General features: G+C 43.5%; 1 protein-coding gene across 1 annotated transcript in view; it reads left to right on the top strand.

Moving 5' to 3' along the window:
• The first annotated feature begins 2,103 nt into the window (after positions 1 to 2,103).
• Positions 2,104 to 21,794, top strand: part of eif3c (eukaryotic translation initiation factor 3, subunit C) — a 30,014-nt gene continuing 10,323 nt past the window's right edge. The window contains exons 1-11 of the mRNA XM_063002801.1: positions 2,104 to 2,221; positions 6,183 to 6,300; positions 6,404 to 6,469; positions 11,599 to 11,788; positions 12,581 to 12,706; positions 12,813 to 12,864; positions 13,503 to 13,627; positions 15,863 to 15,987; positions 17,695 to 17,952; positions 19,912 to 20,053; positions 20,140 to 20,265. Coding sequence (XP_062858871.1) covers positions 6,200 to 6,300; positions 6,404 to 6,469; positions 11,599 to 11,788; positions 12,581 to 12,706; positions 12,813 to 12,864; positions 13,503 to 13,627; positions 15,863 to 15,987; positions 17,695 to 17,952; positions 19,912 to 20,053; positions 20,140 to 20,265 — 1,311 coding nt within the window. The 5' untranslated portion in view covers positions 2,104 to 2,221; positions 6,183 to 6,199. The remainder of the gene's footprint in view (positions 2,222 to 6,182; positions 6,301 to 6,403; positions 6,470 to 11,598; positions 11,789 to 12,580; positions 12,707 to 12,812; positions 12,865 to 13,502; positions 13,628 to 15,862; positions 15,988 to 17,694; positions 17,953 to 19,911; positions 20,054 to 20,139; positions 20,266 to 21,794) is intronic.

The raw sequence follows: 21,794 nt of genomic DNA on the forward strand, positions 1-21,794 counted from the left end.
AAAAATAAATATGAATGTGAGTTTACTTCTGTTAGGTTTAAGTATCAAAGCAAAACTTTAGGCAGTTTGGTGTTTTGGAGTACAGTGGTACCTTGTAACTCGACGGCGAGAGATTTGTACCCGTAAACTCAACGTGTTCAGATTGTTTTTTAAAAATGTATTTATTTCATTTCAAATTAACAATGACCAGTCGTTTTGTTCAGCGCTCGGCTTGAGCGGTGCGGTAAGACGTCATCAAGGTGCGATTATGAGACGAAACTGCATTTGTGTGGAATAACCGTCAGATCCACTCTGAAAGCTCCTCATGTATCTGTGTTTAGCTGGATTTTTCTTACTGTTTCACTTTTAAACTTGTGTTACAGCTCGAAGTTCTGAGAAATTGTAAGAATCAGCTTTTTATTTCAGTGTTTTTATACACTGCCTGGCCAAAAAAAGGTCACCACCTGGATTTAACTAAGCAAATAGGTAAGAGGGTGGTTTTGGGTGATTTTGTTTCAGCTGGCAACAAGTTATTTAACCCTAACTGATGCAGTGAGTAGCTTCTCATTTGTTAAACAGCCATGTGGAAAGACACATCCTGTGGTCGTGGAAAAGATGTTAATCTGTTTCAGAAGGGTCAAATTATTGGCATGTATCAAGCAGAGAAAACATCTAAGGAGAAGCTGAAACTACTAAAATCGGGTTAAGAACTGTCCAACGCATTATTAAAAAGTGGAAGAACAGTGGGGAAACATCATCTTCGAGGAAGGAATGTGGCCGGAAAAAAATCTTGAATGATCGTGATCGGCGATCACTTAAACGTTTGGTGAAATCAAATGGTAGAGAAACTACAGTAGAACTCAGGGATGTTTAATAGTGACAGTAAGAGCATTTCCACACGCACAATGCGAAGGGAACTCAAGGGATTGGGACTAAACAGCTGTGTAGCCTTAAGAAAACCACTCGTCAGTGAGGCTAACCGGCAAAAACGGCTTCAATTTGCTAGGGAGCATAAAGATTAGACTCTGGAGCAATGGAAGAAGGTCATGTGGTCTGATGAGTCCAGATTTACCCTGTTCCAGAGTGATGGGCGCATCAGGGTAAGAAGAGAGGCGACTGAAGCGATGCACCCATCATGCCTAGTGCCTACCGTACAAGCCTGTGGGGGCAGTGCTATGATCTGGGGTCGCTGCAGTCGGTCAGGTCTAGGTTCAGCAACGTCATGTGCCCAAAGAACGAGGTCAGCTGACTACCTGAATATACCGAACCACCAGGTTATCCCATCAATGGATTTTTTTCTTCCCTGATGGCACGGGCATATTCCAAGATGACAATGCCAGGATTCATCGGGCTCAAATTGTGAAAGAGTGCTTCAGGGAGCGTGAGACTTCATTTTCACATGGATTGGCCACCACAGAGTCCAGACCTGAACCCCATTGAGAATCTTTGGGATGTGCTGGAGAAGACTTTGCGCAGTGGTCCAAATCTCCCATCATCAATCTTGGGGGAAAAATTATGCAACTCTGGACAGAAATAAATGTTGTGACATTGCAGAAGCTTGTGGAAACGATGCCACAGCGAATACGTGCCGTAATCAAAGCTAAAGGCGGTCCAACCAAATATTAGAGTGTGACCTTTTTTTTTTTGGCCAGGCAGTGTATATTGTATAAGTGTCAAAAACAACCCCATTATTTTACTTTAGCCTAAAATATATGCATGTCCATGGGACCGGAGAACGCATTAACAGGTTTCCCATACATCCTTATGGGAAAAATACCTTAAAACTCAATGTCTTTTAAACTCAACGCCACTCCCAGAACCAACTGACGTTGAGTTTCAAGGTGGTACCACTGTACTGTACTTGGTTACTACATGCCAAACTCATGACCCATGATAAGCAGTTGTTGCTGCTCTTTAATCTGGGAATTATTATAAGTCAATATTCAAACAATTTAAAACGTATTTTACAGGGAATTTGTTTAAAAAAATCTAAAATCTTCAAGCTAATGGAAGCTAATAAATGCTAATCGGTTGGTCTGAGGCCTCCTCACACAGTAGGTGGCTGTACTAAGCACTGCCGTCGAGCTCAGAGCTGGCTTGCATCACTTCCTCTTTTGCCGGAAGTAGCCAAAAGGCTCGTACCCACGCCGACATTTGTGCTGACCAATTTGCAAATCTGGATTATAAATCAGATCAAAATAAACCAGTAAACCGAGGATTAACCCGTCATATCCGATAACAGGTGAGATTTGATCAATTTGTAATCATAATAATACAATGGGAACGTTATTGTCAAACACGGGCGTCATGCTGTTATCGGTGAGGAGCGCGAGCCGGCTAACAGCGCGGTAACGGTGTTCCGCACACTTCAAATTATTTCATATAATAATTTGATTTACTTACAATAAAAGTGTGTTTTGTGCTTCGTTGAGAATAAAGACATGAATACTTGGTTGGTATTTGTGTTGTTAACTAGGATATATTTCCTATAAAGCTTGAAACACCGAGTGACGCTACATTGTTAGCTCTAACGCCTCAGAGCTAAATGCTACTTCGTTAGCATCGTTTAATACCATTTATTTGTTAAAAACAATAAAATAGCTTTGTTCTTTTATTCAAATTTGGGCTACCTGTAAAATTTTTTATTAATTATTTAATTTGTTTCCTCTCAGCTTGTCATGACAGGATCACCACAACACAGCTGTTTTAGTTGGTGTTAGATTATAATAATAATAATAATAATGATCATACACATCATAGATAAATCAAATTGTCTTAGTATAATTTTTAATAATTCAGTCTGAGTAAGTGGGTTATAATTTATGTACTTTCAGTTATAACTATCAAGGTATACATATACGGTCGTACCTTGAAACTCGACGTCAATTGGTTATGTCAGTGGCGTCGAGTTTTAAGGTATTTTTCCCCATTAGGATCAGTGGGAAACCTGTTAATGCATTCCGTGGTTTTGTGGAACTGCATATATTTAGGCTAATGTAAAAATAATAAGGTTGTTTTTGACACTTATACACTGAGAATAACACAAATATAATATAAAAACACTGAAATACAATTTAAAAACAGTTAAAACTCATATAATACAAATACCTTTACTTTTTATTGTTTCCTTATGCTTCTTAATCGTGGAGATGCTTGATCTTGGAATAGTGTATGTAAAGTAAAGGCGCATTCACATGAGAAGTGACACATTAGCTTTTGCGCATAAGCGTGTTAGACTCTCTCGAACCCCGAGCTGTAACGCAAGTTTAAAAGTGAAACAGTGAGGAAAATCCAGCTTAACACCGATACATGTGGAGCTTTCAGAGTGGATTTGACGGTTATTCCACACAAATGTAGATTTGTCTCATATGCGCACTTTGATGACATTTTACTGCACTGCTGAACAAAGCGGCAGTCACACACACGCGTCAAGTTTAAGGGTACAAATTTCTCGACAAAGTGTGTTGAGTTTAGGCGATGTTGAATTACCCGTGTCCGTGTGGGTTTCCTCCGGGAGCTCCGGTTTCCTCCGACAGTCCAAAGACTGCAGTGTGCGAGTGAGGTGAATTGGAGATACAAAATTGTCCATGACTGCGTTTGACATTAAACTTGAAATGATGAATCTTGTGTATTGAGTAACTACCTGCCGTCATGAATGTAACCAAAGTGTAAAACATGACGTTAAAATCCTAACTAACTTTTATATGTAAGGTTTTAATCCATTTAAGTAAACGTTTTAATGCATTTTATATGATTTCAATAATAAATGAGGGAACTGTTATGCATTAATATTACAAATGGCAGTTTGTTGTCATATAGCATACATAATGTCCCCATTAAAAGTCAGAAAATGTAAAACTCAGCTTTATTATAATGCAGGGGTGTCAAACTCTTTCACTGAGGGCCACATCTACCACACAGTGGCCCTCAGAGGGCCGATTGTAACGTATCCTGCTGTGATTGCAGTCTGTGTTTGGTGTCAAAATGGCAAATTTATACTGTATATGTATAATGTATATCTACATTTATATTGTACTCCTTTACCACAGACACAGCCTCATAACACGAGACGTACAGGTTGCTCTTCTTGAAGCATAAATTTGTATTCACTTTATTATCCATCTATCATTAAATTCTCTTTCTTCTGCTTCAATTTTCTCTTCTTGCACATTTTGGGATTATTTGTAAATATTTCTCAACATCACTTGTTGGAAAATCATTTCAGTTAAACGCTGATGTGGAAACACTGCCATCTAGTGGTGGGATGCGGTCGGTTTGTGGGTCAGAAAATCGCCATGCGTTGTGGAAGATGTAGTTTTTGTACGATTTTACAGTACAAAACGATCAGGGTTTTTGGCACCGATTCCGATCTCCGATCTCCTTTCAGGGACATCGGCCTATAGCCGATTCCAATCGGGCGGGGGGGTGTGTGTGTGTGTTTGTGCCTTTAGAAGAGACGCTTTGTTCACAGTATCGCTATAAGTGATTCATTGATTCATGAGTTGATTCGTTTTTATGTGAAGCGTAAGTTTCTCTACTCAGTTATCTCTCCGTGTTTACTGTTATTAATTAAATGTCGTGGTTTTAAATAAACACCAGCTACTACAGAACATTTTGTGTGACTCTCTTACATTAAAAAGCTTCATTAAAAAGCTTCATTAAACTGCTATTACCACAGATCTGTAACCGAGTCAGACTCGTTCCGTCTAAGCAGCTAAAAGTTTTCTAAAAGTTCAGCAGATGATCCTGAACTAACGAATTTGGTAATGAATAAACTTTTGCCTCTGATTGGCTCTGTAACGTTTTCTGTTCTCATCTACATCACAAGTAAGAACCGCTCACGATTTACCAAAATGAACCAGGAGTTTATATAACGTGCTGATAGAATCGACTCAGATGTGACCGGGTTGAATTATCTTTTTAAAGTAAATATTACAATCAGCAAAATTACATCGTAAGAGCTTTCACGACGGTTTCTGTACGATTGTTGATGAATGGTGATGTGATGGTTGGTGCTTCGTAGCTCAAAGTCTGGATCAATCCACTGAGCTGTTAACTTAACACGGTCTTTATATATCACACGATCGGATCGGCTACTTTTAGGAAATATCGGCCGATCGCATATTTTGATTAAAAATCGTCCGATACCGATTCGTAGCCGATCGATCGTCCCATCTCTAATTTTAAGACAATCGTACGTCTTCGAAGCTCTTGCTTGACACGTGTTATAACATCATGTTTCACGCTTTGATTACATTCATGACAGGACAGATAGTTACAGGTCACACAAGCGATTTATCAGTTGATGTTTAGTGGCTAACACAGCATGGGCAATTTTGTATTTTCAAGTCACCTCATTCCCATTTTCAGACACTTTTATCCAAAGCAACTTACGGTACTGTGACAGCATACAGTCTAAGCAATTAAGGGTTAAGGGCCTTGCTCAAGGGCCCAACAGTGGCAACCTGGCAGTGGTGAGGCTTGAACCAGCGACCTTTCGATTACTAGTCCAGTACCTTAACCACTAGGCTACAACTGCCTCTTTACATGTGGTTGGATTGTGAGAGGAATCCCACACTGACATGAGAGAACATGCAAACTCCACACAGCAAGGACCCAGATCCCTCCACCTGGGAATCAAATCTGGGACCACCTTGCTACGCTACCCCTGCTTTTCTTACATTAACCAACCACTAATATAGCAGTAAGAGTTTTCTCCCCTTTTAGCGCATCCAATTGTTCAATTAGCATCGTGCTTCCTCTCTGTCTATGCCGAACCCTGCCCTGACGGAGGTGATTGAAGCTAACCCGTATCCCCTCCGAAACACGAGCAGCAGCCAGATGCATCTTTGCCACCCACACATCGACGAGTTTGGCGCCACCTAGCGTTGCATGCGGAGAGACACACCCTAAGGGCACCCTCTCCCATCTCTGTGTAAGCGCCTCCAATCAGCCGGCAGAGAACGCAATCGCATTCTGACAGAGAGAGACCCACATCCGGTTCTTTGTCCCGCCCCCCACATGAGCAACCGGCCAATCGTTGCTCATATAGCCACTCGGCTTCGAACCGGTAAAGCAAGGCTGGATTCGATACCACGCTTCTCAGAATCCAGCCCTGGTTGCAGCGCGTTTCTTTTTACCGCTGCGCCACCTGAGCGGCAAGCAGTAAGAGTTTTAAAATGATTTCATTCTTAAACCCACAGTGTGAACAGCTATCAACATGTCCCGCTTCTTCGCCACTGGATCCGACAGCGAGTCGGAAGAGTCCCTCTCCGCTGACGAGCTCGCCCCTAAAACCACCGGGACTACTTTCAACAAGCAGTGAGTGCAAATTCATACACGCTCGTTCATCATGCTAACATACTGTTTTGATTCTTACTTTTTTTTTTTTGCATTTTTTTTTTTGTATTTCCGCTTAAATTAGGGCCCTGTTGTTGAGCGATGATGAGGAAGACACTAAAAGAGTGGTGCGCAGCGCTAAGGACAAAAGGTAAGAGGCGGGCTTATGAACCTGATGTTACACCCTGGCTTGAATGTAGTCAAATGTTTTATGTCTTTTTATGCCAGTAATTAAAGCTCACACAGCTTCATCATACCATGTTAGAAAAAACAAGCACTCTAGTTAGGGATGGGCCGATCCGATCTCAAAGATCGGGATCGGGGCCGATCAAGGCATTTTTTAACTGATCGGAATCGGCTTTACTAAACCCGATCTTAATCCCGATCTTTTGTTTGACGTCAGCATGTCCGCTGTGTGGAAATACTTTAGATTGGAAAGTGAAACAAGTCCAACAGCGAAGTGTAACGTCTGCAATGTGAGCGTTTCACCAGGCGGTGGGAGCAGAGCCGCGTTCGTTACTGTAGAATTTTACTATTTATATGGTGTGTTTTACAAAACAACGTAGCGATGCACTCGTTTAATAAAGAAATAAATACACGCTATATTCACATATTGTCGGGAGCAGAACACTTTATTAACTTCTTCTGTTACGGTACCGAATAGCCGACAGTTAGAGTCGAGCACGCTATTTCATGCACTATGGAAGCCCCAAAGGGTCAAAACACACTCACTTCGCATAGAAACGTCCATCAAACCATCGTCACAATACAAACTGGCTTTCCTTCATAACAAAAGAGCCTTTCCATTTTATTTTGGTATTCAGGTTTTACTGTAATGCTTTTAAGTAACTTTTTTTCTTATATTCAAGTTAAGCTGCTACACAGATTTCTGTTCATTTTTAGTGCATCACTGCATTAAACAGATTTGTTTTCTTCGAATGTAAAGTTTAAAGTAAAACTGTAATTATCTCACTCATTTTGATTGATTTTGTAAAATCAAAAGAACATTAAGCCAATAGTTTGGATGCAGCATTTTCCCCTTCAGCACTGCAGAGCTATTCAGTTGTTAAACATATACACTGGATTAATCTGAATAACTGTAATGTACTTGAAGTGTGCACCGTGTGAACAGTATTATCCAGTTCTTATTAGGGATGCACCGATCCGATATTAAGATCGGAAACCGGTCCCGATATTACCAAAATGAGATGGATCGGATATCGGATAATTAAACCGATCCATGGGGCCGATATACGTTCACTTTAATTCGTTTGCGACGTATGGCGTATAACACAAACAAAAAGAGCAACATGGAGCGAGCCAAAGAGTCAGCTGCATGGAGGTATTTCACGCTTGCTATGCTAACAAGTTCGATGGCAACATGTTTATTACTCATGTTTAGCTGCTATATTTTATTTTGAATTACTGTTTGCACTAAATATTTACGGATACGTTTACAGTCGAATCCAGTTATTTGGACCACCGGTTAATCGGACCAGCCGCTTATTCGGACCGAATCCTAAAGTACCGAAACAAATCCTATTATGTACGTGTAACGTTATTCGCTTATTTGGACCAAAATTCCGTTTAATCGGACCGAAGAACGTGAGAGCGAATAAGAAAAAGAAGCCACAAGTCGCCACTTAGAGCGGATGCAATGCGGATCAGCGAGATATGGGAGGATTCCTGGGCTCCCCGGGAGAATTTATGCTTTTATCAAAGGTCAGGAAATCCGAAAAGTTGTGTTGACGAAAGCGAAACCAGCGGGAGGTGAACACGTTCACCACTTTCTCTCCCACAACGAAGCACCCAGTAGCCAGCAGCGTGGTTATTGGATCCATCTGCATCTCCGCTTTTCGGCGAAATGAAGTCAAGCGTAAACAAGAGTGTCCGGCAACACGTGCAAGGAATTCCCTCCTGTCAATCACGATTAAAGTCTACACGAGAAAGCTATCATTCCACTATCATTCCTTGTAACATAGGGCATGTTCGTGTAATCGGACCAGCCGGTTATTAGGACCGAAACGATCGCGTCCCGATGTGGTCCGATTAACCGGATTCGACTGTATTTGAAAAAGTTATTCGAGCTACTACTACTTTTCTCATTGTCAGCAGCCACATTTTGGGTGTGTTCGAAAACCTAGTGAGCTGCCTCGCTGCCTTACTGTCTACATAAGCGGCTGCCTCAGTATAGAGGATTCTAATAAGTCATCAACTCATAAATCAGGTTATTCGAACGCGTTACATAGCGATTCCATCGGGTTTAGGATTTAGCATCTTGCCATTAAAAACAATGAACTGAGGTAGCACAGCGCTAACGCTAACGTCAATATAACATTTCCCTTCATGTACCGATAACGGTTACATTTCCTGACGAGCTCGAACTTGCAAATAAAAACACTCGGTACAAGTTTATACAAGTTAAAAATCAGTAATATTTTATTTACGTTTGATAATAACTCCGTTCGTTTCTCCGCCCCGTCAAGTCATGTTTATTTTTCTGTAAGAAAAGCGCACCCGACCCGCAATGAATGCTGGGATTGATTTGGTCACCAAGGCAGCGTCGGATGCTCGCTCGACGAGTGAAAATAACACTGAAATATTAAGATGCCTGTTTATTATTTTATTGACAAATAAATAGCAGTTCAGTACATTTATATCTGTGTTAATTATATTTTGTTTTGCAAACTTAGTAATGTTTAAGTCGATCCCGATGCCTTTCCCACATAATAAAGTATACGATTTATTAATTCAACAATGGTATCGGTATCGGGTATCGGCCGATATGCAAAGTATATGTATCGGATCGGTATCGGAACTGAAAAAGTTGGATCGGTGCATCCCTAGTTCTTATCAAGACAATATCTAGAAAATACAAGTATCGGTTTGAGACCCGGTATCGGATCGGGATCAAAATTAATCATCGGGATCGGTATCGGGAACAAAAAAACGTGATCGGGACATCCCTAATTCTAGTGGCATTTGGCCGGGAACCTACACTAATAGTTCCTTTAGACCAAAAGAACTCTTGAACCGGTTCCATCTGGGTTTCTTCGAACCGGCACGCATTCGCACCAGTTTTCGGGAGCCGTACTGTCTGGGTCGCTCTTACCACGTCATATCAAACAGTTCGTCTCATTGGAGGCGCTTTGAAAATAGCGACAAACTGGCTCTAAATTCAATCAGGTGAACTTAAATGAAGAAAGTGCAACGGATGACGTCACGGTTCACACTAAAACCCTGTTATTCCTTGGTACCAAAAACAAAATCAAATTGGTGGGAAAAGGGTATACGTGTCCTTTAATATGCCGTCCCCAGCGGCTAGGTTCACATAATGCCAAGTGCCTTTTTTGTATTTGTGGTGGTTTTATTTAAGGTCCACCTTGAAAACGGAGACTTTAAGACCCGCGCGCATCCACAATAAGGGAGGGGCGGGAGTTGTAGGCGGTTGGAGCTCACTGATTGGTTGTTGGGGTGCTCACTTTTTGAGGCGATAACACAAAAGCTAGGGAGCGCTCTGTTCAAACACCTAGTGAGCTGCCTTGCTGTCTTACTGCCTACATAGGCAGCTGCCTCAGTAGAGAGGATTCTAATAGGTCAAGGACTTATTATAAGGCAGGTTATTCGAACGCGCTACTCAGACAGCGATTCCATCGGGTTTTGCTTGGAAAAACCAAGTATACCCCCCCGTATACCGTATACCGTGGTATTTTATGAAGACGGTATGAAAATCGGCAACCCTACCTAGGATAAGCACTGTGTTTAGCAGCACGACTGTGTGTGACTGATGTTCCAGTTCATTCCAAAGCTGTTCAGTAGGGCTGAGCTCTGCGGTTTCTTTATAGTCTTCTGTGCACAGAGGCAGTCATATTAGATCTTCCCTATTATGCCAAGTTCACACTACACGACTGAATCTTTTGCACTCGGGAGTCTTTCAGTCGGTGTATATTTCACACTACACGACTGATCGGCGATAGGGGGTTTCACACTACACGATCCATCACCAACTGGAATCGCAGGCGAGCTTCTCTGGTCTCCTTTTTGTTCTTCTTTACAAAAACACACGTGAGAAGTGACGAGGGGTTTTAATGACACCACGTCCAAAAATGCACGTCAACAAGTAGCGAGTGATCAAAGTGTTTGTGGTCTGATGTGCAGCGTAAAATCAAAGAGGAAAAATAAATGAATCTGAGTGGATTTGGCAACACAAACAGTATATGGCTTGTTCTGTTTTGAGCCGAGTTTTGATCGCCGAGTGAACGCTGAGTTGCTCCCGACCCGGAAAATCAGTCGCCGAGCGAAAATGAGGGCAAAAATCGTGTAGTGTGAACTAGGCATAAGTCTTCCCTAAATTATTACTGCAAAGTTGGAAGCATGTAGTTTCCTTTATATAATTGATTTATTACACCCGTGTGATCAGTGGTTGTTGCGGCTAAAACACATGAAAGGGTGTCCCTATAGGGTACCATATCTCGGTCCCACCCATATTTTAGCAACACCCGAAGATGACAGTGCAGAAATGCCAGACTCTGCTCTTCTGATGTTCTGCAGTTCTAATGCTTTTTATATAATCAGAAGTAAATTAGTGGGTTTTATATACAGTATATATTGATATGTGTTTTTTTCCCCCAATTTAGCGTAGTCAGTTTGTCTTCCGCTGCTGGGAATCCCTGATTTTTTTGCAGTGGAGGAGGGGTACATTGCTGCTCACGCCTCCTCCGACCCGTGCGCAGCCCTTAACGGAACCCTGTTCCACCCATGCACTCTGCACAGGCGCCTCTATCTACCAATCAGGGTCCTTAAACAGCATTTGAAAACCCTGCCCACATACTTTGGGCATCCCTCCCCGCAGGCACTGCCAATCATGCCCGCTAGACGGCACCTAACTGACAGGTGGCAACGTTGCGTTCAGAATCTCGGCGCTGGTGTGCTAGCGGGATATCCCACTAGCACTGTACTCTACATAGGCAACAAAAACGATGCATCTTACTCTCTGCTCTGTATAATCCGTATAATCTCTGTATAGTCACACTGTGGCTTACAAGATGTGACATAAAGCCTCCACAAGGGAGGGGGGTTGGAGTGCAAGTTTCTTATTTATTAGTATTCTTTGGGCTCGTGTTACTGATGCCTGTATTGTATTCGTACAACAGCTTGAACTAATAAATCCTGCCCATACTTGGGTGACTCTATAAAGAAACGTCTCTAGAATAATTGGTTCTCTCAACAAACTCATATTTTACCTTGTTTTGTGGTGGTACCTCGAATCCCTTGCCTTAGATTCGAGGAGCTGACGAACCTGATCAAGACTATCCGAAATGCCATGAAGATCCGGGACATGGCCAAGTGTCTGGAGGAGTTCGAGCAGCTGTGTCGAGCGTTCCTCAAGAGCAAAGCCATCGTGGACAAAGAGGGCGTTCCGCAGTTCTACGTCCGTCTGCTGGCCGACCTGGAGGATTACCTCAACCAAGTATGTGGTTCCATCGGTCTAATTAAACTAACCCGATACACCGACCGGACATAACGTTATGACCGCTGACGGGTGAAGTGAATGACACTGATTATCTCTTCATCACGGCATCTGTTAGTGGGTGGGATATGTTAACATTTTATCCTCGGAGCAATGGAAGAAGGCGGCCTGGTCTGACGAATCACGTCTTCTTTTACGTCACGTGGATGCCCGGGTGCGTGCGCGTCGCTTACCTGGGGAGCACACGGCACCAGGATGCACTATGGGAAGAAGGCGAGCCGGCGGAGGCGGTGTGACGCTCTGGGCGACGTTCCGCTGGGAAACCTTGGGTCCTGCCATCCATGTTGATGTTACTTTGACACGTACCACCACCTACCTAAGCACTGTTGCAGGCCATGTCCACCCTTTCATGGAAACGCTATTCCCTGATACCTGTGGCATCTTTCAGCCGGATGATGCGCCCTGCCACGAAGCAGAAATGCTTCAGGAACGGTTTGAGGAGCACAACGACGAGTTCGAGGTGTTCAATCGGCCTCCAAATTTTCCAGATCTCAAACCAATCGAGCGTCTGCGGGGACGTGCTGGACGAACAAGTCCGATCCATGGAGGCCCCACCTCACACCTTACAGGAGTTAAAGGATCTGCTGCTGACATCTCGGTGCCAGATACCACAGCACACCTTCAGGGAAGCCAACACGATATTAGGAAGGTGGTCATAATGTTATGCCTGATCCGTGTATATTGTGTTTATTAATTGTGCTTAATCATTTTCTGTACTGCTTGCTTTTTAAGCTATGGGAGGATAAAGAGGGCAAGAAGAAGATGAACAAAAACAACGCCAAGGCCCTGAGCACTCTTCGCCAAAAGATCCGCAAGTACAACCGAGATTTCGAGACTGACATCGCCACATATAAGGAGGTTAGTGATTGTAAATCACTGTTACCTACAGATTAAATGATTGTGCGCTGTAAATTGCTGCTAGGAATTCCCTTAAACTAAATACATACACTGAATGTAATTTCAGAACCCAGAGCAATCTGCTGATGAAGAGGAAGAGAAGGAAGAAGCCGGGTCTGGTATGTCATTTGTTCGCTGCAGTGCGTATTTCTTTCATTGTAATTATGGGTAATTCCCCCATAGCAGTTTTCTAGCTGCTTGTAACACTAGCTATGTAGAGCCAAATGTATCATGCACCCCCTCTTTGCTTTCTTGGCGGGCCGTACTATGTACGGAGAGACACGCTGTGGAGTCCACAAACATCCCACCACAAGTGCCGAATCCTTGTCCAGACAGTAAAAGTTGCAGTTGAGCACAGTCGGTGCCTGTCGGGATGCCTGGCCTGGTCGATAGCATCGACAGGTTAATAGCACCGCTTAAGATTGCAGACGGCTGCACGTACAGAGCGCCCTATGCCAGACATCTAACAGGCAAAATTGGCCATGCCAGTGGGAGAGTAGTCAACAGGGTTGCTCAGTTCCACTGCACATGTAACCTCCCCTGAGCGGTTGGGGTGCCTGCACGAGTGGCGGCTGATTCACAGAGGGCATAGCACGATTCGCCGTACCGGCGAGTTGAAAGAAGCAGCCAGCGTGATAGTCGGCTGGTCCAAGTGGCAGAGAAGTGGCACCTTATTGGATATTCGGCAACCACCGACTCAGGTAAAATAGCTCAGGTAAAATGAGTCTGAATGTATGTGTGCATACGTGTCCTGCAGCCTCGTCCTCCGAGAGCGATGAAGATGACGACGAGGACGGTGTCGCAGCCAAGAGCTTCATGAAGAAGAAGCCTGCAGCCGAACCATCCCCGGAAGCCAGCAAGTTCCTCAAATCTGCGACTGCTGTAAGATTTGTAACACTTTCTCTGTAGGGGGTGTAAGGTTGCATTTTCATGCTTCTTCAATGCTCCAGAGTAAACATAAGTGGGTGCTTTGGACCAGCTTATCAGTTTGTTAATAAACATGAAAATCACATGACCAATTACTACTCCTCCCACCCTCACCAATTCCAACACAAATATTAAAAGTAGGGCTGGGCGATTTTGCAAAAAAACAAATCTCGATTATTTTAAAATGATACCCGATTGTCGATTACGATTTCGATTTTTTTGTTCTTGTATAATGCAGTTAAAATACGACTAAAATTTCTTTTTTTGCATTGTAATTAAAGGCTGCAGAAGTGCAAAAATAGTAACAGCACCACCTATAATTATCCTTTCAAGGGACTCAAACTTTATAACAATAACGATATCACAATAATTAACAATAATTAAAACAAAATAGATCTAAATTATCTATATCCTTATCTATCTATATCTAAGAATAGCTCACAAACAACTTTTATTTTAAATAATGTTCAGCAGAACCTCCTTACAGTAGGAAAAAAACTACAAAAAGTTCTTTACAGGTTTCTTAAAAGGAACACGAGCCTGTACTGTGCTGTTTCCACCACTGAGTGAGTCTGTACCAGTATCTACACTGGGGGGGGGGGGATCAAGTGATCGCTCAGCTTTGATTTTGTCCTCTTGTGATTTGGGGGGTGGATACAACATTTTAAACGTTTAAGGATGTGTAATGTGTCATTTTAGTCCCATAAAACTTATAAACTGTATTAACCACTATCATGCGTCGTAGAATGATTCGATTCTATTGAACGGCCCTTTAAGCCAAAATAAAGGAACCGATTCGTGCATTTGGGAGTCGTTACATACATACGGCTCTTTAAAAGGAACCGAGACAAAAGATCCGACTCCCTATCGCAGAATTCACTGCAGCAGTTTCCCAGACGCGATTTTTTTACTCAGTAACGGATGTGATTTAAAATGTAGCGAATTACAATTCTTGGTACAAAACTTACTTAAGTAAAAGTAAAATTACAGGCTGTAAAATCTACTTTAAAAAGTACAAGTACACAAAAAAATGACTCCATTACAGTAACGCGAGTAAATGTAACTCGTTACTTTCCAGCCAATCCTGATCGCGCTCATCGGCTCCGTATTTTGATTCAGTTCAGCGGTGTTTGATTCAGTGAATCTTAATTAAACTCTTCTGTTTGTGTCTCGTTTTGCTGATCGTGTTTGCGCTCCTTATTACTGAATCTAACCGTTACCGTTAGGGATGTCCCGATCCGATCTCACAGATCGGGATCGGGGCCGATCAAGGCATTTTTAACTGATCGGAAATCGGCTTTACTAATGCCGATCATAACCCGATCTTTTGTTTTACGTCAGCATGTCCGCTGTCCAACAGCGAAGTGTAACGTCTGCAATGTGAGCGTTTCACGAGGCGGTGGGAGCAGAGCCGCGTTCGTTACTGTAGAATTTTACTATTTATATGGTGTGTGAGTCAAGGATCACTCCGGTTTACAAAACAATATCTTTTAATCCGAGTATGAAAACTTCAGGACCATAACGTACAGCTTTTACGAGTTTACGTGTTACAAGACGAGAACGACGTCTCAGTATCGAGCACTCTGATTGGCTTAGTTATGTAACCGAGCGTCGTAGCGATGCACTCGCTTAATAAAGAAATAAAATACACGGTATGTTCACAAATTGTCGGGAGCAGAACACTTTATTAACTTCTTCTGTTCCGAATAGCGGACAGCCAGAGCCGAGCACGCTATCCCGTGCGCTATGGAAGCCCCAAAGGGTCAAAACACACTCACTTTGCGTAGACCCGTCCATCAAACCATTGTCACAATACAAGCACTTTAAGAACTGGCTTTCCTTCATAACAAAACAGTGACTCTCCATTTTATTTTGGTATTCAGGTTTTACTGTAATGCTTTTAAGTAACTTATTTGTTTTTTTATGTTTTTGTACCCTGTTTTCGCCCTTTTGATATTAAACTCTCCCTGATTTATATTCCGCGGGCGTCTGGTCAGTTTCTGCTTCGTGACATGTTGGTATTTTAATGAAAATATAAAGTATGTAAACAAACGCGATCGTCACATTCTAACATCGGGTGAAAACGTTCGTGCGAATTAATCGTGAGCCCTATATAAAAGTGCTGAAACTTTTTGAAGATCCCTTGTATGTACTTATATAAAGAGATCTTTTGACTCTGATCTGATGTAGGATGAAGAATCTGAAAGCAGCGATGACGATGATGAAGACTGGGGTCTGGACTCCACCGACAGTGGCGGCTCAAGTGATGACAATGAAGACAACACCACGTCCCTGGCTACAGCCTTCCTTAAGAAGTGAGTCGCATCCGAAAGTTATCGGGTCTGTCTCAGAACCGTGTGAGCTGCCTTACTGCCTACGTAGGCAGCTGCCTAAGTAAAGAGGATTCTAACCGGCATCGAACGGCTGTCCTCACCCAGGCCATTCAAACCAATGGGCTGAGGTGAAACAACCCACAAACCCTCCACCGTCTCCATGCTATCATGGGAGCTTTACTTACAGAAATGTGTTCTGAGGGCAGAAAGGATCGGCGGTGGGGAGGGAGGGGCGAGTCGTGTTCGGTGAGGGAGGGGGGCGGGGCAGGTGAACATGTGCAGAGACAAACTGGGAGAAGAGAAAGACGAACTGTCGGATCGAATTGGAACGCAACATCTATATTGTCTTATCCTATATCGCGTATGAAAATATATCGATATTTTATCAAATCTCGATATATCGCCCAGCCCTACTGTACCGCATGCTGGCTGTTATCCTTCAAATTTGGTTTAGAGGACTTGTAGTTCGTATTTAGTCAGCGAACTAATCACTAGGGCTGGGTATCGCCACTCATTTCCTGGATCGATTCGATTCCGATTCACAAGGTCCCGATTCGATCTTCGATTTTCGATTCAATTTCGATTCAACACATTTAGGCATATTTGAGTTACATTAACAGGTTTTGTTTAAATATGTACAGATGTACAGAGAACGAATGTGATAATTATACAAAGAACACTCATTATTAAAAATATTTGTGTATTTTGTTTACATAAATAATTAATCCAAAACAGAAAACAGTAACATTAATTTTTTATTATTATTTTATATGTCCGACACGCTACAACATCGTAAACGTAATGTAAACATACACCTGGCTGTTGAACAGCTTATGCCAAGTTTACACGACACGACACTCTGATTAACACGTGGTCACTGTAATGTTCACACTACACGACTGATCGGCGATGGGGGTTTTTACACCATCCATCACCAGGGGGAATCACGGGCGAGCTCCTCTGGTCTCCAAAACTACGTTCTGTCACGAAAACACACGTGAGAAGTGATGAAAGGTTTAATGATACCACGTCCAAACATGCACATCAACAAGTAGCGAGAGATCAAAGTTTGTGCGCTGATGAAATAAATGAATCTGAGTGGATTTGGCAACACGAGCAGCATGGCTTGTTCTATAGTGAGTTGGAGGTTAATAAATATTTTATTTGTAGAGAACGATCAGGTCAGAAATACTGTAAAACTCGCGTGTGCTGATGTATTCTGATAGAAACTATATTGCGCTCCACCACCTGTTTACATCCTCGCCCCTGTGTTTCCCCTCGCTGTTCCTCACATCGATCGAGAGCCGAGTTTTGATCGCAGAGCGAACACCGAGTTCCTCCCGAATCCAGCACCGACCCGTCGCCGAGCGAAAATCAGTGCAAAAAGTTGTGTAGTGGTCATAACCTGAGCTTCTGCCATGCTGAACTGATGTGCAGGTCAGATCTCGTTGCAGGAAAAAACACTGGCTGGTCACGCGAGATTAAAGGGGGTAACGGATCTCCGCGTGCACCGTAAAAAGGGGCGTATTTAAAAGATCGATCTCGCGCCTATACGAATCGATATCGGATCGTTCAAATAAAGATCGATTCGAATAGAAAAATCGATTTCATAAACCCGCCCCTACTAATTACGAGAACGCGACCGTCGCGAACAGTACCGTGAACATCGTGCGTCTCCCCCCCCCCCAGGACCCTGGATGGAGACAAGCAGTCGGGCGATCGCAAAAAAGAGGAGAGGAAGCGCAGGAGCAAGAAAAAGGAGCGCGCGGAGGACGGCGAAGAGGAGGACGACGACGAGAGCGGAGGCTGGAAGAAGGTGAGAGGCGGAGTGCCGCTGGTCAAAGAGAAGCCCAAGATGTTCGCCAAGGGTACCGAGATCAACACGGCCGTGGTGGTGAAGAAGCTCAGCGAGATCCTGCAGGCCAGAGGGAAGAAGGGCACCGACAGGTAGGCCTGTTATTCATCACCAACAGCCGTTATGGCCAATTTTTTGATTGTTCTGTATTTACCAAGTTGATTGGCGAATGTGAGAAATGTTTGGCTGTATTTTGCAGCTTCTCCATGGACACTGTTTAGTTTAGTTTTTTTCTTATGTTTAAAATAATAAATGCTAATCCTTTATTAAGTCAAGCATGGATTGCAGTTCCTTAGACCAGGCTTTTTCAAATAACTGACCTACATTTTGTCTATTTTTGTACGCAACTCAGGCAACCCAAACAATGCATCTTACTCTCACTTACCCCTTTTCCACCAAAAAAACTAGGGATGCATCGATACCATTTTTTCCCAACCGAGTACATGTATTTTTGTACTTACCGATACCTATTTAGAATACCGTTTTTTTTTTTTACAAAAACACACGTGAGAAGTGACGAGGGGTTTAATGATACCACGTCCAAAAATGCACGTCAACAAGTAGCGAGAGATCAAAATGTTTGTGCGCTGACGTGATGAAATCAAGGAGGAAAAATAAATGAATCTGAGTGGATTTGGCAACACGAATAGCACGGATTGTTCTGTAGTGAGTTGGAGGTTAATAAATAATTTGTTTTGTAGAGAACGATCAGGTCAGAAATACTGTAAAACGTGTGTGTGTGCTGATGTATTCTGATATAAACTATATTACCCCCCTGTCCCACCTGTTTACACTCCTCTCCTGCGTTTCCCCTCGCACCGTATCCTGCGTTCTCATTGGCTGTTCGACATGTCACTCATTCCCAGGCGCACATCTCAGATCAGATATCTGACCTGCTAGAAGACTCGATCCGGTCGGCGAGCGCTCGGCGAGCCGGTCGGATCGAGTTGTCGGATAGTTCCCACTTAGCGCTGGAGAGCCGAGTTTTGATCGCCGGGCGAACGCCGAGTCGCTCCAGAGCCGGCAAATCTAGCGCCGACCGGTCGCCGAGCGAAAATCAGGGCGGAGATCGTGTAGCGTGAACCGGGCATAACGCAGCAACGCGCACTAGGCACACGGTATCGGATGTTTAGTATCGGAGCCTCGTATGCGAGTACGAGTATAAGTTAATGAGCGCGGTATCGGGCAAATACCCCATACGAGACCCCAGCTGACGCCATTGTTGCTGTCGCTATGCTGTACAACACGACACGCCCACAGGTGACGTCACGGTTCGGGCTGAAAAACCAAGTATCCTGTGGTGCCAGATTGGCCCGCTAGTTCGCTGTCTGGAACCTCTTTTTTCGGTGGAAACACGCAAAAAAGTCGAGTTCGGGAACCGGAACCGGAACGGGCTCCGTTCCACGTCGGTGGAAAAGGGGTGTCTGTGATTTACAGGATGTAACATAAAGCCTCCGCGAGGCGTTTGCTTACAAGTTTATTTAATTATTATTATTTTCCCTGTGACCCATTTCTTTTGACCCGGGGTTTGAAAGACCCTGCCTTAGATGTTCGTCTAGACTCTTTAGCAAATTCCAGGTTAAGGTGTCAGTGCGCCCTTGGAGGAATTCTGTCAGGTCGACCACCACTGTTCCCAGTTTTTCCATTGAAGGTGCTGATGTCCATGAGACTTATCCTATGTAAGACCGGCAGCAATGCAATGTGACAAAGTGAATGGCTGTTAACCATGGCAGCCAAATACCCACAGGCAACTATGACGCTGCCATCGTGAACACAGGGTGATAAGTGATCAGTGTTTTGGGCAACAAGAGGTTTGCCAATTTGAATGTAGGGTTGGTCAGGATGGTCATCCCTATTGTGTTTGTTGGGGAGGAACTAATGAGTCCTGACCTCAACCCCTGGATGAATTAAAACCTTCGCGTCCAAAAAAAAAGTGTTTGACCTCACAGACAGCTTTTTACTGTTTGGTACAAATTCCCACAGACACATTCCAATCTTTTGAAAAGTCTTATATCTACCAGAAGATCTAAACTCTAAACTGTGTGTTTCAGAGCTGCTCAGATTGAGCTTCTACATGCTCTCTCAGCCATCTCAGACGAGAACAACTTGGGTCAGGGTATAACGGTCAAGATCAAGTTTAACATTATTGCATCACTCTATGACTACAACCCCAATCTGGCTGCTTTCATGAAGGTAGGAGAACGTTTATTAAGTACAAATGTAACGTATTAATAGTGAATTTAATTCAATAATTAATTCACCTCCTTATCTTTCATTAGCCGGAAATGTGGAAGAAGTGTCTGGACTGCATCGATGAGCTGCTGGACATCCTGTTCGCCAACAGCAACATTTTCATCGGCGAGAACATCGTGGAGGACAGCGAGAACCTCGCCGTCTCTGATCAGGTATCAACACATTGAAAAACGGCACTGATTTGCTAATTGACTTGATTGATTTTGAACTCTCAGACCTGTCCAAATTCCTCCTGCCGTATTCCAGCCGACCCTTCCTGTACTACGTGGTCAGGAGTGACCACAAAATCCCTGGTTAAGTTCATCAGGTCATCTTGTAATTCTTTTGCTGTAACACAGGGGGGTTTCTTCATCGTCCTGATGAGATTGTTGAGGCCTCCTGACAAATTTGGGCTCACTCCTAATGCCAGGCAAGTTTGAATCTTTCAGGCAATAGGAATCTTCAAAGTAGGGCTGGGCGGTATATCGCATAATATCGATATATTCGATATTACTTTTTACACGATGTAAAAAATGGGTTGAGTATGTCTAGGATACACAGATCACCTTTTGAGAATGCTGCGCATAACGCATTCTCTAGCGGGTGGGCGAGTGCACGCACACGATGCAAACTGAATCACTGAGTAAAGGTTCAGAAACGACTCTTTTCAAACGAATTATTCGTTGGAATCGAATCAGGGAGTATCTGTGGTAAAGATTCATTCGTTTTGCACACATTTGTAAAAGAGATGCATGAGTACCGATACTGGTATGGGGTATTTGACCGATACCGCGCTCACTAACTTGTACCCGTACTCGCAAACGAGGCTCCGATACTAAACATCCGATACCGTGTGCCTAGTGCACGTTGCTGCGTTATGCCCGGTTCACATTACACGATTTCCGCCCCGATTTCCGCTCGGCGACTGGTCGGCGCTAGATTCGCCGGCTCGGGAGCGACTCGGCGTTCGCTCGGCGATCAAAACTCGGCTCTCGATCGCTAAGTGTGAACTATCCGACAACTCGATCCGACCGGCTCGCCGGGCGCTCGGGTTTTCTAGCACGTCAGATATCTGATCCGAGATGTGCGACTGGGAATGAGTGACATGTCGAACAGCCAATGAGAACGCAGGATACGGTGCGAGGGGAAACGCAGGAGAGGAGTGTAAACAGGTGGGACAGGGGGATAATATAGTTTCTATCAGAATACATCAGCACACACGTTTTACAGTATTTCTGACCTGATCGTTCTCTACAAAACATAACAACAAAACACCAACATTGCAAAATTATTTATTAACCTCCAACTCATTAACTCCATTAACTCATTAACTCCATCATTCTAAATAGGTATCGGTATCGGCAAGTACAAAAATGCATGTACTTGTACTCGTACTCGGTTGGGAAAAAATACCGATTATGGGCAGAATTTCAATCTCTCTCTTGATTGGTTTCAGCTTTTTACCTTATAGGAGGATAAACACAGTTAAAAATTTACGAATATATTCTGGAAATATTCTGGAAACATATAAGGTGGCCTTCAAGAGGAAAAACAAGGTGATTTTATCCCTAATGGAACAACACGCAGGTACGCAGCGGTTATGATTTTATGCAGCCGTGTGGTTATTCTGGGTCGCGGTAGGTTCTGGGTCACCAAGCACAATGCAACGCGTCGGATGCGGTGGTGTAAAGCACGCCACCAC

Source organism: Trichomycterus rosablanca, chromosome 10, assembly GCF_030014385.1.
Source record: "Trichomycterus rosablanca isolate fTriRos1 chromosome 10, fTriRos1.hap1, whole genome shotgun sequence".
In the NCBI taxonomy this organism is placed as follows: Eukaryota; Metazoa; Chordata; class Actinopteri; order Siluriformes; family Trichomycteridae; genus Trichomycterus; species Trichomycterus rosablanca.